This window comes from Phocoena phocoena, chromosome X (genome assembly GCF_963924675.1).
Source record: "Phocoena phocoena chromosome X, mPhoPho1.1, whole genome shotgun sequence".
NCBI classification, from domain to species: domain Eukaryota; kingdom Metazoa; phylum Chordata; class Mammalia; order Artiodactyla; family Phocoenidae; genus Phocoena; species Phocoena phocoena.
Genome location: NC_089240.1, coordinates 35,792,387 through 35,807,629, shown reverse-complemented (window position 1 = coordinate 35,807,629; position 15,243 = coordinate 35,792,387). Strand labels below are relative to the sequence as shown.

The window sequence follows — 15,243 nt, the reverse complement described above, 5'->3', positions numbered from 1 at the left end:
CATCTAGTGACCACGGACCTGTTTTCTGTCTCTGTAGATTTGCCTTTCAGTTTCGTTTCTTTCACTCAGCATAATGCCTTTGATTTTCATCCATATCGTTGTATACATGATAGTTCATGCTTCTTATTGCTGAGTAGTGTTCCATGGTATGGATGTATCACAGTTTGTTTGACCAGCCTCTCATTGAAGGCCATCTGGGTTGTTTCCAGTTTGGGGCAATTGTGAATAAAGCCGCTATACGTCTTTGCGTATAGATTTTTTTGTGAACATAAGTTTTCTTTTGGATAAGCAACTAAAAGTGGGATTGTTGGGTCATACACTAAGTGTATGTTTAGCTTTATAAGAAACTGCCAAACTGTTTTCCAAAGTGGCCAGACCAGGGCTTCCCTGGTGGCGCAGTGGTTGGGCGTCCGCCTGCCGATGCAGGGGACACGGGTTCGTGCCCCGGTCCGGGAAGATCCCACATGCCACGGAGCGGCTGGGCCCGTGAGCCATGGCTGCTGAGCCTGTGTGTCCAGAGCCTGTGCTCCGCAACGGGAGAGGCCACAACAGTGAGAGGCCCGCGTACCGCAAAACAAACAAACAAACAAAAAAAAACAAAGTGGCCAGACCATTTTGCATTCCTGCCAGCAATACATGAGAGTTCTAGTTGCTCTACAATTCTTGCCAGCACTTGGTATTGTGATTTTTTTTTTTAAAGTTAGCTATTCGGGACTTCCCTGGTGGCTCAGTGGTTAAGACACAGGTTCGAGCCCTGGTCTGGGAGGATCCCACATGCTGCGGAGCAACTAAGCCCGTGAGCCACAATGCTGAGCCTGCGCTCTAGAGCCCGTGAGCCACGGCTACTTAGCCCGCGTGCCATAACTACTGGAGCCCGTGCTCCACAACAAGAGAAGCCACCGCAATGAGAAGCCCGCACACCACAACGAAGAGAAGCCCCCGTTTGCCACAACTAGAGAAAGCCCGCGTGCAGCAACGAAGACCCAACGCAGGCAAAAATAAATAAATAACTTAATAAGTTAAAAAAACCCATAAACCACAACAGTAATTTCTTTAAAAAAAATGTTATCCGTTCTGATAGATGTGTAGTGGTATCTTACTGTAGTCTTAATTTATGCTGCCCTGATGGCTGATGGCGTTGAATATCATTTCGTGTGCTGATTTGCCATCCGTATAGCTTTAGTGAAGTTCCATTTTACTTTTAATCCTTCCATTTCCTCAGGTGCCTCAGCGTTTATGCTTACGTGTTGACCAAACAATTTCCTGAAGAGAGTGTGTGGGGAGGAGGAGGTGGAGAGAAGGGAGGCAGGAACAGAGACATAAAAGTATGTGTTGGTCAAGAGCCTTGTCCCATGGCATTCGTTTCTCTCACTTCTTAAAGTATTTAGGGGACTTTCCTTAAATTTTAGGTAGACCTTGAAAATAGTAAGCTGTTATAGTGAGTAAGAGCAAGGTCTCTGGATCCAGACTTCTAGGATCAAAACGTATCACTTCTCAGCTCTGAGACCTTGGGCAATTAACCTAACTTTTTTGTGCCTCAGTTTCTTTATCAGAAAAATGAAGATAAGAATCCCTACTTCATAGAGTTTTTAGGAGGATTAAATGTGTTAACATCTGTCAAGTACTTAGGACAGTACGTGGCACACAGTAAGCTCTATATCAGTGTTAACTACTGTTGATGTTATTATCCTCCCAGTGACTGTATATATATTTCAGTTGAAAAATCAGAGTTTATTTTTATATGCTTCCAAGTATGAGAGGTAGTTGTCATTTTTCCTCTGCCATAAGAGTGGAATTCTTAGGCTGTTTCATTGGTTAAGAGAGACAGCAGGGCAATTTAAAATAGATGCTATTCTAGAAAATCTAGAAGACCTGCTGGACTTAAGCAGAAAATGTTTTCAATTTATAAGCTAAGGTATGAATTCAAGAACACTTAATGCTGATAGTCTAAATGTTCCATTTGCTCTAGTTTATGGTTGCATTTACTTTTATCATTGTTCTTTAGCCTGATCTATTTTTTTAGAAAACAAATTACATATTTAATTGCAGTGCCTTTTTTTTTTTGAGATCATGACTGATTTGTCCTTGTTTAAAGAAAAAAGGCATCCACATTAGGTATATAATTCTGAGCCCTACTTGATATAAGGAGGAAAATATCCAACACTTATCAGTTACGTCTCTGAGACTCATTTCTGATTTGGGGCCTTTTTAGGTTGTGGAGATGTTGGAAGTTCCCAATAAACCCACACAGCTGTCATACAAGTACTACTTCATGTCTGTGAATGCTGCAGATCGTGAAGACTGCCCTGTCATGGCCCTCCTGCTGCAGCAGTTCAAGGAAAACATCCAGGAATTAGTTTATCGTACAAAAAACGGGAAACAGCCTAGAAGCAGTACCAAGCGCAAGGTACGATCACATACAGAAACGAGCACAGGGTTTGCGTGTATGAACTTTGCTGTGCTCTTTAGCCATTTTTAAATGGGAAAGAATTTGGTATGGTTTTTAAGAGACTGAGCAGCAATAAGGTTTAGGTAACAAATGTCTATGTATTCTTGCAAATGTTTCTCTCTTAATTAATAATTATATACCATTTTCCAAAAGACAGCTTGTTAAATACATAATATTTACTACTAAATTTCCAGCGTTTAGGTCAATATTTGCTCAGTAAATATTTGTTGAATGAATTAACATTTGTTTTGGTTAACCTTGACTTTTGTTATAGTAGTACAACTGCCTTAACTAATTGCATCACACGTGCTTTTTTTACCCACTTGTGTTCTTTACTTAAATTCTAGTTGTCTGATGATCTGTGTCCAGTAGAACCCAAGAAAACCAAACGATCAGGAGAAATGTGTGCCTTCAATAAAGTTCTAGCTCACTTTGTTGCTATGTGTGATACAAATATGCCATTTGTAGGACTTCGGTTGGAGGTAATTTGGGGTACTCTAAGTAATTTTAAAATGCCTTGCTTAAGCTACATGAATTCCATTAGAACCGGATGGTTGTGATCACTTGTATATTTTGGGAGGGGTGGGGTTGAAATCACAGCATCTCGTGGTATACATGTAAAACATGAGTTAAATTATTTCATCTCTCTGGTTCCAAATTGTGGGCCTTCTGTTCTTTGTGGAAATGGAAAGTAAATTCTTCTAGTTTAAAAAAAAAAAAGACAACTTTTGAGAATTAACATCTTACTTGTATACCTCTTAGGAGCATTATTTACCCTTTTAGAGATGGGTAGTTGATAAAGGGGTGGCTCATTTTTCAGTGGGTGAAGCTGTACATATTGCTTACTAATAAAATTGGGTTCCTTTCTGAGAAGCAGGTCAGAAAGAATATTAAACTAAATTTTTACTCTTTTCCTATGGAAGAAGCAATAGACTTATGCAGAGTTAGTGTCTTTCAAGAGTACACAATCGTGATATCCAGCATGATCCCCAAACATGAAAGTAAAGGGAGGTAACAGAACCTGCATTTTTGTATTTCCAAAAAGGGCTTTTGCCAAGGATTGGCAGCCCTTAAAAGTAATACATCAAAACCTTAATTATTTCCCTCCAGTTTAAAGTTTTACTTTCTGTAAGACTCCTCCCCTCTGTAAATTATTGGGAATGAAGAAGAGACCTAGAAACATGGAAGTGGATTATTTCAGTTGGGCTGATGATAGTCTTGGGAAGACTTGTTGAAAACATTTTGATTCTTTAGAGCAGGAATCAACAGACTTTTTCTATAAAGGGCCAGATGGTAAATATTTTAAGCCTTTGTGGGTCATGGTCTTTTATTACAGCTTTTCAAATCTGCTGTTGTAGTGTGAGCCAGCCATAGTTGATATTTAAACAAATGAGTGTGGCTGTGTTCCAGCAAAACTTTATTTACCAAAACAGGCAGTGGCTGGCTTTGGCCCATGAGCTGTTGTATGCCAACCGCTGCTTTATAGGGTTTTGGGAACTGAAGGCCGAGAATAAGGTGTGAAATTGTGAGGAGCAGCAGTAGCCCAGAAAATCCAAGCCCAGAAATAGGCTAAAGTAGATACTTATGTCCACAGCGTCCCCGCTCCTAGAACTGTAAGCTTGACGGATGTCCTCTTGTCTGGGAACTGGCCAAAGCTCCAAAACTGTGCGGTGTCCGTGCTTGTATCTACTTAACTGTGTCGTTGGGCTTTTTCATCGTGCCATGTGGATTGGTTACATGAATGTCATTCAGTTACTCCCTTGCAGTGGGAAGGGAGGCTACATGATGCCCAGAGGCAGTGTAATGCCTCATTCATTGTCTGCTGTCTTCCCCATTACCCACAGGCTAGAAGTTGCAAAAGCTTGTGTCTTCGTAGTGTCCCTATAGACACCTGTAGGCATATGGCCTCTGTCCCCCTTCCCTGTGCTCCTATACCTGTTGCACACATAGGCCATGTAACATTCTGTAGTAGTCTACTGAACTCAGTCAAGCTCTTAAAAACTTAACTTTTTCTTCTCTCAATGAAAAAGATCAATGAAAAAGATATGTTAAAGGTAAAAGCAAGCACATTTTCTGCTTAAAGTAATTTATATTAAGATGTGAATAACTAAATCTAGTCTTACCAGGAATGTTTATATTTCTGATCCATAGAAGAGAAGCCCTCCCACACTTTGCTTCCTTTTGAATCTGGACCCCTCCTGCCTATTTGGTCAGCAGCTATTTTCCTAAACCTCTGCTCTTCCCAGGCCCAAAGAGCAGGGCTCAGTGAAATGCTTAGGGCTGCTTTAAATCCTTTCTGGAACAAGGTGGGTATAAATAAGTAAATACTCTGTCAGAGAAGGCCTGGGAATATGTGCTGAAGGCAAGCATTTCTTTGCTAGATCAGATGACTTCCTGGCATACCCAAATAACCTGTAGTTCCACTGATAAGGTCTCAGGCACTATCCCTGCATTTATCTTTTTAACTCATTTACTGAATCCTCCAATTGGGAATGATACCTCACTGGGTAAATGCATAAAGTGAAAATCTTTTCTTCTTGGGTTTCACGGAGGAAATAGTTGTTAAAAATAAAAATGTATTCCAGAAAAGTTATAAACGGAAAAATATTGTTTGTGATTAAATATGAGATGTGGCTATGACTCGAACTTTGTTTTCAAACAAACATAATTGAATCACACAAGAAAACCAGTCTTATTTGGTTTCCCAGGAAATCGGATGATGGGGGCACAATGCTCATGCCTAATACGTTGTCACTTTGGGACAGTGACCCTAGTACAGATGCCATGAGAATAGAGACAGTAGTACTTAGAAAAGGTAGTTTCCTTTGTAAAATTGGTGGTCTGACATAACTGTGCTTTTCTGTTTTCAGCTGTCCAATCTGGAGATTCCACATCAAGGAGTGCAAATGGAAGGTGATGGCTTCAGTCATGCGATTCGCTTATTGAAGTAAGTCCCCGTCACGTGTCTTTAGGGGATGAAATCTTAAGGGGTTGGTGATTAGATTGATGTCGAAGGTGAGAAAGAGGAGAAGGTGGCAAAGATAACTCTTAGTTTTATCTTGGGCAAATGATGGATGACAGTGATGTTCTCCAAGACAGGACCGAAGATGTGAGTTTGAAGGGGCTTTGCTAAGTTTGAGGTGCCTAGACATCCCTTTGGGCAGGCAGGGTTGTGTCTCAAGCCCAGGTGACTGGTCTGGGCAGGAGAAGTAAATGAGTCGGTACCAAGGTGAAAGTAATTGAGCTGGGATAGTAACTTAGATCACCGGGAAAGAGCACGCAGAGGGAGATGGGCAGAGGGCTTGGTTCTAAACGGGTAGAAGACAAGGGGGCCAAAGGATGCTTAGAGGGAAAACTAAGGCAGCGTGTGTGATTTATAAGGTGACCAGGATGGACTTGCAAAGCTAGAATGCCATTTAAGAGATCACCCTTTTTGGTGCACAAAGCAGTTTTCTTTTTTGGACATTTGTATTGTTTATTAGACGTTGCTTAATAATATAAATCATAGAAGCAATTTTTATTTATTGAATTCCTGTCTGCCAAGACATGGCGGCTCTGCAATTTGAGCCAGCGGGGCTTTAATTTTTGTTACTTGGGAATCAATTTGCCCTGTGGAAGGTGGGAAGGACTCACAGATAGCGTGCACTCCACCCATGTGTCATGGTGCTCACGTTAGATAAAGAGTTGAAGAACTAGAATAGCTGCCCTGCCTGGTTACCTTAATGCCATCTCCATCTCTACAAATAGCTTTCTGGGGAGAGAGCTGGTCTTAGAATAGACATCAAAAGGAAAATGTAAAACTTTTAATTAATTTACCTTTGGTTTTATATTACTTCTGCCTAAAGTATAGGGTTTTTTTCTTTTTACTCTTTTTGACAACTGTAGATTAATAGATGATAACATTTGTGTTCTATTCTCTTAGTTATATTTTTCATGTTTTGCAAGAATCTTAAAATATCTTGCTCTCGGCATTTTTACAAAAGAAATTTCAGTCCCCTTTATTCTTGAACTCAAGAGAATTCATTATAGTCCTTACGTGGAGAGGAAGCACTTCATATTTTTTAATCTTCATTTTACAATAATTTTTGAGAAAGTCTTTACTATATCCTGGCTATTGTTTTCTTTATTTAAAACTTAAAAGGAAAATACATAGAAATGGACAAAGAGATCTGTTTGGTACAAGCTGTCCGTTATCGAGGGAAGGAAAAAATAATAAATGTCTATATCTGGGATAGATCTAATTATAATTAGTAAGTAATTGCTCTAATTCATTTAATCTTCAGAAACTCTTCTTTTAAGCATTTAGTCCTAGGTATATTCATATTAAATGGGAGTATGACTTCAAAGCTTTAAAATTGAGCATAGATTTCTCCTCTTTGCTAAAAAATATGTTCTGTTCTTGTTCAGCTTATCTCCTTGAAAATCTGTTGAGCAGGCCTCCTTGCTGTATCTCTGAAAATATGGAAAACACCTTAGACTGCTCTGGTTCATGGGCCTGTTGCCTTGTGCAAACTCAAGAGCCTTGATCCCACTGCTCACATGACACAGTCTCGAGAGCAGCATGCTCGCAGTGCCTTGTTTTGAGCTCTTAAGCAAACTTTCCACCCTCTCCTGAACTAACATTACAGTAATGGGCAGTGGTGCTGGTCCTCCAGCCACGCCCACAAGGTTTTTTCATTTCGTGATTCGTTTGCCCCTGGTAGCTTATGCAAGTAATGCACAGGCGCAGCTCTTTTTTGCAAGTTGTGTGACTCGGCTTGTCAGTTATGCGACTGAGTCCTTCTGCATATGCACGTGCAATCTATATAAAATCCACCCCACTTTCCTTGTAGGTGCAGTTGTGCCGCTTTTACTAGCACTTTCAGTGATCTTCCTCCCCACTTTTGCACTGTGGGGACATAACGTGGTTACTGATGTTTGTAAAATCCCTCAGATCGAAACTGACACGCAGCACGTGATGGCGGAGAAGGAGCAGTGCTGATACACATCTGCCCTAGAAGACCAGAGCTTACTTTCTAAATTTGTTCAGTATTCAGAATTACAGGAGAAAAATCAGTCAGAAGTAGCTGTTTAGATCAAAACACTTTTTTGAAATGATAGAAATGTTCAGATATGTTATAAATCCATTGTCCGGGGAACATCTTCCTCAGTTCTTAATTTTTGGCAAATGTATTGAATAATAGTATTTTGTGCTTGTAATGATTTTGTCAGGTTTCCTTTTGGGGGAACCTGTTTTTTTTGTTTTTTTCTTTCCACCTCACATGATCATGCAGGTAGGATTAAAGTTATTGTTATTTCTCTCTGTTACATGTATAACCTTAAAAGCAAGTAGATATTTTGCAGGTTCCTTGAAATAAAGCCAATTATATCGGTATCACAGATTAAGAAAGTGACATAGAATGCATTTTCAGGGTCGTGTTGTCCCTGAGAACATAAATTGGAAGGAGTCTTACTTAATTCTTACTTCAAAACATGCTGACTTCTATGTGTTCATTTTCTAACCAGATGGATTTCATGAAATACCTATTTTATGTGAAAGAAGGATAATGTACTGCATTTATATTTTCAAACTCAGGATTTAAAAAATCTATCTGAATTGGCTGCTTTATAACTACTGTGGATTAGAGGTACATTTTGAGGGGTAAGGGCAGGCAAAAGTCCTCAGTATACCCGAAGTTCGAAGCATATGTGCAGTGTATGCGATTTCTATAATAACTACCCCAAATAATGTTGGACAGAATCTTCTTGGTAGTGAGTGATAACAAGTATGTAGTATGAAATATTAACTTTTGAAAAAACTTTAAAACCTGTACTTTTTTTTTTTTTTTTTTTTTTTTTTTTGTGGTACGCAGGCCTCTCACTGTTGTGGCCTCTCCCGTTGCGGAGCACAGGCTCCAGACGCGCAGGCTCAGCGGCCATGGCTCACGGGCCCAGCCGCTCCGCGGCATGTGGGATCTTCCCGGACCGGGGCACGAACCCGTGTCCCCTGCATCGGCAGGCGGACTCTCAACCACTGCGCCACCAGGGAAGCCCAAACGTGTACATTTAAAACAGGCTGTGGTGGAATTTTTAATTTACTGAGAAAATTTCAGTACATTAATTCTATTTTTATGCAACCTGGATAGCTTTCTTTCCCCCTACAGGTTTTATTTTTTACCATATACAATCTCTGTCTCTTTTTTCTCTCTTAAATTGTTTATTCTAGGTCAGTGGTTCTCAACCTCAGGGCAGTGTTCCCTGCCAGGGAACATTGAGCAATGTTTGGAGATATTTTTGGTTCTCATTAACTTAGAAGAAGGGGTGGGAGGTGCTACTGCCAGCTGGTAGGTAGAGGCCAGGGTAGGATAACCTGCACAGGATAGCCCTCCACAGCAAAGAATTCTGCAGCCCAGGATGTCACTATTGCCGACCCTGAGAAAGCCTGGTCTAGGTGTTATATCTGAATGAGAGGCCTGAACCAAAATTCCATATTTCTAGTTATATTGTTTTTTGCTTAGATTTTGATAATTATTATACCAAGTCTGATAATTAACTCACCTTCCCTGTGAGTTAAAGGATAATGTGTAATTAAATATTATCTCATTATTTCATCCATTACTGAAAAAACAGCCAAAATATATTGCCTCATCATGTTTTATGACAAATAAGGTAGTTCATAAAGTTGCAAGAGATGGGTATTTTAAGACACCGAAGCTAATATATTCCTCTTGTATATGTGGTATATGTAAGTGACAGTATGTATGTTAAATGAGTTGATACATGTGTAGCTCCATCACAGTGAGTTACCTCTACAGAGGAGGAGGGGAGAAGGTGGGGGGAGATAACGAACCTGAAATTTTGTCATGGCAGTCAGTGATCAAGACTTGGTTTTACTGCAAGGAGAAACTAACATATATGAATACCTGCTGTATCAGCCACCATAAGTACTTTATATATATGTTTTGTCATGTTTTAAAATCAGAGACCCATAAGGTAATTATTTATCTCCATTTTATAGTTGCGAAACTGCAATTCAGAGAGGTTGAATGTGGCTGAGTCAGAATTAGAATGCAGGTCCCTTACTCCAAAGCCCTTGTTCTTTTCACTGTGTCATCCTGACTTCAAAGAGTGGTCTTAAAAGTATTTTGTTCTCCTTAGCTTTTCCTTGAGGATGTTCTAGGTAGATTTCATAGAAAGCCAGTATCTTTGATTTTCTGAGAAATTGTGGTCTTTTCTAATAACAAGATTAAGGACGAAGGCGAGCATCACTGTTAAAATGAGAGTCCTAATCCATATTGATATGAATGGAAGTGGGTTAAATGCTATTAACTGCTGTGAATTGTTTCGTTCTCTTGCAGAAGGTGCCTAGTAGTGGACTTTGAACCAAAGCTCTAATATGATACCCTGCCTGTCATTGTGTAGATTGTGCTTTTGTCTTTCTGTGATATGAAGTACACTTCATATGCTGTCTTTCATCACCAGAATTCCTCCCTGTAAGGGTGTAAATGAGGAAACCCAAAAGGCTCTGGACCGCTCTCTTCTCGATTGCACTTTCCGATTACAAGGTAGAAATAACCGCACCTGGGTGGCAGAGTTAGTGTTTGCAAATTGTCCACTTAATGGCACTTCTACCAGGGAGCAAGGTGAGACGCTTCACACACTTTGTCTTTGCATATTTCTGGGTTGTTTTTTGTGTTGGTTACTATTAATCTTTTCTTTTAATCTGTAGGACCATCCCGGCATGTTTATCTGACATATGAAAACCTGTTGTCTGAACCTGTTGGTGGTAGAAAAGTGGTTGAAATGTTCCTTAATGACTGGAATAGCATCGCACGATTATATGAGTGTGTGTTGGAATTTGCACGTTCTCTACCAGGTACAAGTGATAATCTTCGTTTGGTGCGGAGGGAGGGGGGAAGCATCCGCCACCGCCTTTTTTAACTGAGGAAGTGAAACCATGCACATTGTAAAAAAAAAAAAAAAATCGTCAGTCTATCCCCGAGAGACAGCCACTGTGATGATTCGTATATATTGAGAAATTTTAACACACAGGTATACCAGATTATAATAATAGTGCTTATTGAGAGTTTACTGTGTGCCACACAATGTAATAAACGCTTGTATTAACTCATTCACTCCTCACAGTCACCCTATGAGGTAATTTATCATCCCTCATTTCACAAATGAAGAAAACAAGTCACACAGACTTAAGAAACTTGCTGAAGTTCACGTAGCTAGCAAAGGGCAGGGCTGGAATTGGAACCCATAAACCACTATGCTGTACTGCTTCAGTACATCTCCGCCCCTGCCCTGGCCCCCTTTTGTCGAAATGGAAATTGAAGCCTACTACCTATTTATTTATTTCTTCTTATTACTATTGTCAACCAACTAAGTAAACTGTTAGAAATACTTTCAGCTTTTTTTTTTCTTTTTAAGACATTTTTCTTTTTTAAATTTATTTTTGGCTGCGTTGTGTCTTCATTGCTGCGCGTGGGCTTTCTCTAGGTGCGGCGAGTGGGGGCTACTGTTCGTTGCGGTGCGCGGGCTCCTCATTGCGGTGGCTTCTCTTGTTGTGGAGCACGGGCTCTAGGCGTGCAGGCTCAGTAGTTGTGGCTCGCAGGCTCTAGAGCGCAGGCTCAGTAGTTGTGGTGCATGGGCTTAGTGGCTCCGCGGCATGTGGGATCTTCCCGGACCAGGGCTTGAGCCTGTGTTCCCTACATTGGCAGGCGGATTCTTAACTGTTGTGCCACCAGGGAAGCCCTACTACCTATTTATGCTGTTACTATCTTTTTTCCTTTCTTTTTTTTTTTTTTTTTTAAACTAAGTTATATATACAGAGACCTTTCTATCTAGGCATATACTATTGCCAAGATGCCCTCTTTTTCAAATATATATTTTAAAATTTCGTATGGATAATCTTAAACTTGTTTTCTTTCTGTTTAGACATACCCACTCATCTAAACATTTTCTCAGAAGTTCGTGTTTATAATTACCGAAAACTTATCTTGTGTTATGGAACCACCAAGGGAAGTTCAGTAAGTCTATGAATTAATTAAAACTAAAGTTCCTCGGGGATGGGGTGGTGGGGGCGGGAGCGGGAGGAGCTGTGGGGGTTCCCGGCGACGGCGGCGGCTGCGAGGAGGAGGCGGAGAAGCCGCCTGGCTGGTGGAGATGACTCCTGTGGGGACTTGGGGTGGAATCCCCAGGAGGGGCTCCACCTCTTCAGATGGGGTGGGGATTGCCTGAGTGCGAAGCGTAGGCGAGGGGGTTCCCTGGACGGGTTAAACACTCCGTTTGTGGGGATTGGGGCGTTTTGGCAACGGTGAGTGGAGGTCAGAGGGGTTTCCAGGCGTCTCGGGGTGTCCGCTTGGCGGGGTGGGGGGGTGGGGTGCACAAAAGAAACCCCAAAAAACTAAAGTCCTTTCATATATCTTTAAAAACTCAAGAATTCAAAAATTATGAAAACTTTCTTGAAATAATTGAGGGTTCAAGTAAAAATTAGGGATAAAATGGTAAATTTTAAATACTTTGTTGATAAAAAAATATACTATAACGCTTAACTCTTTAAAATTGAAAACAAAAAATATACCCTCTTTGGAGTGTGTATTCTTGAAGAGTTTTGGGCAAGGTAATAGACTTTTGGTATTTATGGGGTTTTTTCTTCACTGGTTTCAAATCTGCTTAGCAGCGTGATTACTATAATGAAGATTATATATGAACGGTCTTGAACAGTGTGGTATGTCTGTGCTTTTAGTCATATGGTTGTTAACGTTATCTGATCCTGTATTAATCTTGAAGGTATTCCCCATAGTCTGTAGTTTCTTATTTTTTTCCCCACCCCATATGTAAAGTCCTAGAAATTTAGTATATAAATTCAGCCAGCTAGCTTCTTTCTGGACTCTTCCACATAAAGTAATATCAGAAATTACTTGAGTGTTTTAAAATCTGTTAACTGAAGGTGGCATCTGTTGGGGCTGGCTTCCTTTTCCCTTTAATACGGTACTCACCTAGGGGGTGACTCTTATTCCATTCAAGAGAAAATGGAAAAATAAGAAACAATGACAATTTTCAAATAAAGTTTAATCAAAATTTTTTCTTTAGCACCTTCTCTTTCTGTTTTATTTAGTAGAAGTGGGCTGTCTAACACACACATACTAAGTGAATGTCCATAGGGACAGCACATCTGCAGTTTACAGGGTCTCATGAGTTGCTTCCAAAAAAGACCTCATTTAGATCTTTGGCATTTTGCCTTACTGTTTAAACATTATTTTTTCTTCTGATTGACTCCGTTCCTTTCTCGGTTTCTGAAACATGTAATCTCTTTGATTTAGATTAGTATCCAGTGGAATTCCATACATCAGAAATTTCACATTTCTTTGGGAACTGTTGGTCCAAACTCAGGATGCAGTAACTGTCACAATACCATTCTCCATCAGCTTCAAGAAATGTTCAACAAAACACCAAATGTGGTTCAGTTATTACAGGTAATTAAGTTCATTTTCTATTTAAAAATAAGACTCAGTGTTAGTGTCTCGTGGAAAACTCCTCAAAAAATCATGCGGACTTGGGGGCTTCCCTGGTGGCGCAGTGGTTGAGAATCTACCTGCTAATGCAGGGGACACGGGTTTGAGCCCTGGTCTGGGAGGATCCCACATGCCGCGGAGCAACTGGGCCCGTGAGCCACAACTGCTGAGCCTGCGCATCTGGAGCCTGTGCTCTGCAACAAGAGAGGCCATGACAGTGAGAGGCCCGCGTACTGCGATGGAGAGTGGCCCCCGCTTGCCACAACTAGAGAAAGCCCTTGCACAGAAATGAAGACCCAACACAGCCAAAAATTAATTAATTAATTAAAGTACCCTTAACTAAAAAAAAAAATCATGTGGACTTAACTTGTCTTTAACGACGAAAGTCTTTATGGAATGTGCCAGAAGGACATTGTCTCATTTGTGACGATTTTACGTTGAAAATTCTGAGGTTTTAGCAGAAACTGGATGCTCTCACTGCATTTGTTCCTTGTAGGTACTGTTTGATACTCAGGCTCCATTGAATGCCATCAACAAACTGCCCACTGTGCCGATGTTGGGCTTGACCCAGAGAACCAACACTGCCTACCAGTGCTTCTCCATCCTGCCGCAGTCGTCCACCCACATCAGACTGGCCTTCAGGAACATGTATTGCATTGATATATACTGCCGGAGTCGAGGCGTTGTGGCAATACGCGATGGGGCCTATAGTCTTTTTGATAATAGCAAGTTAGTTGAAGGTTTTTATCCTGCACCAGGACTCAAGGTAATGGACTTCAGTGTTTACAGCATTAGTAAACATAAATGTGATCTCTAAAACAGTTCCTTCGAGGGGGAAATAACGGGGGGGAAAAGCAACAAATTCCTGTTTAAATTTAATGAGTAGCCATGTTAATTCATCATCTCTGCAACTTCATTCTGAAGGAGCTAGAACTTCTGGTAAAGTGCTGTGCCTAGGTATATGAAATGATAAGATGTCCTTCCTTTTATTTCCTTACCGTGTAATGAGTGAAGATACTAAAGAGAGTCCTATTTGCTCTTTGGAGCTTCAAGGAACTTTAAAAGTAGTCTTTATCAGTGAATATTGAAAAGCTTTGTTCATCAGTTCAGCTGTGATACTTTTTTTTTTAAAATGTAGGGTCTTGGGCCACAACCCCTGGAGATTTTGGTATGACAGCTAAGTTGTATGTTCTTATAGTTTAGAGTCAAATAGTTCCAAATGGCCTGTTTTGAAAATTAGTCCCAGTCTTGCCAGTTTCCTACTCTGTTTTCAACTCATACAGTATAGCTCATTCTCTTGGTATTTACATCCTTACCTCTAAATAGCATGCTTTCCTTGCTCTTTGCTGACTTCTTAGTTGAGGGCGTTATCTGACTCTCGTAATGGAAGATGAGGATTTAATTCTTTTTTAGTTCTTTCTTACATGCCCCTTCCCCTTTTCAGGCTGCTCCCAGTACCGATTCATCTTCTTTCTTTCCTCCAACCTTTTGGTATGGTTAGGTAGCAATTTAGGTAATTTTTCAGTGTTCACATTATTATGAGTATTTAACACTATTCTACCAAGCTTACTATGATTACTTTTCCTTTCTTGCTCAGCATTTATTTTCCTTGGAACTATTAATTAACTTTTTTGTTTCTTAGCTCTCTCTGTACTTATCACTAACTCAACCTTAAAGTCTCCCATATATGTAACTCTCCCCTCAGTACGTTCACAAATCAGATACCTTACCAGTTTCATCTTGAAGACATCTCTTCCACAGTCCTCTGAACTCCAGTCTGGAATGGTAGCGCTCCAGACCTTTGGCCCAGTTTTGATTTAGGAATCTGCAGAAGGGTGGTGAAGCAGGAGATTCCTTCACTTCTCTCTTGTGTTGCATGCCCTGTGGCTTGGACCCCACGTCTTGTTCTTGGTTTACTTCATTGTTTTGGTGGAATACTTTCTATGTAGCTCCCTGGGAGAAGATACACGGTAGGTTAATTTGAGACCTTGTATTGTCGGAAAGCATCTTTAGTTTAGCGTCATCTAGTTGCGAGAGCGGCTAGGTGTAGAATTCTAGGTTGCAGTCATTTTCTGTAAGAATTTTGAAGGCATTGCTCCATTGTGCCCTAGCTTCTGTTGTGACCATTGAGACATTTCATCCTGTTCCAGTTCTTGAACCTTATGTGACTAAGTGGACTCTTTCAGTCTGGAAACTTACATCCTTTTGTTGTGGGGAATTTCCTTGTGCTCTTCCTCGAGTCTTTTCCTTTGTGTTCACTGTTAGCTCTTTCTGCTACCCCTGCTATTCTGA

At 40.5% G+C, this 15,243-nt stretch overlaps 1 protein-coding gene across 1 annotated transcript in view; it reads left to right on the top strand.

Moving 5' to 3' along the window:
- The window catches only part of MED14 (mediator complex subunit 14), a 74,697-nt gene that overhangs the window by 36,478 nt on the left and 22,976 nt on the right, over nucleotides 1-15,243 (top strand). Inside the window, exons 14-21 of the mRNA XM_065900613.1 lie at nucleotides 2,213-2,407; nucleotides 2,797-2,931; nucleotides 5,320-5,396; nucleotides 9,911-10,071; nucleotides 10,158-10,304; nucleotides 11,372-11,463; nucleotides 12,760-12,912; nucleotides 13,448-13,717. Of these exons, the coding sequence (XP_065756685.1) occupies nucleotides 2,213-2,407; nucleotides 2,797-2,931; nucleotides 5,320-5,396; nucleotides 9,911-10,071; nucleotides 10,158-10,304; nucleotides 11,372-11,463; nucleotides 12,760-12,912; nucleotides 13,448-13,717 (1,230 nt within the window). The remainder of the gene's footprint in view (nucleotides 1-2,212; nucleotides 2,408-2,796; nucleotides 2,932-5,319; nucleotides 5,397-9,910; nucleotides 10,072-10,157; nucleotides 10,305-11,371; nucleotides 11,464-12,759; nucleotides 12,913-13,447; nucleotides 13,718-15,243) is intronic.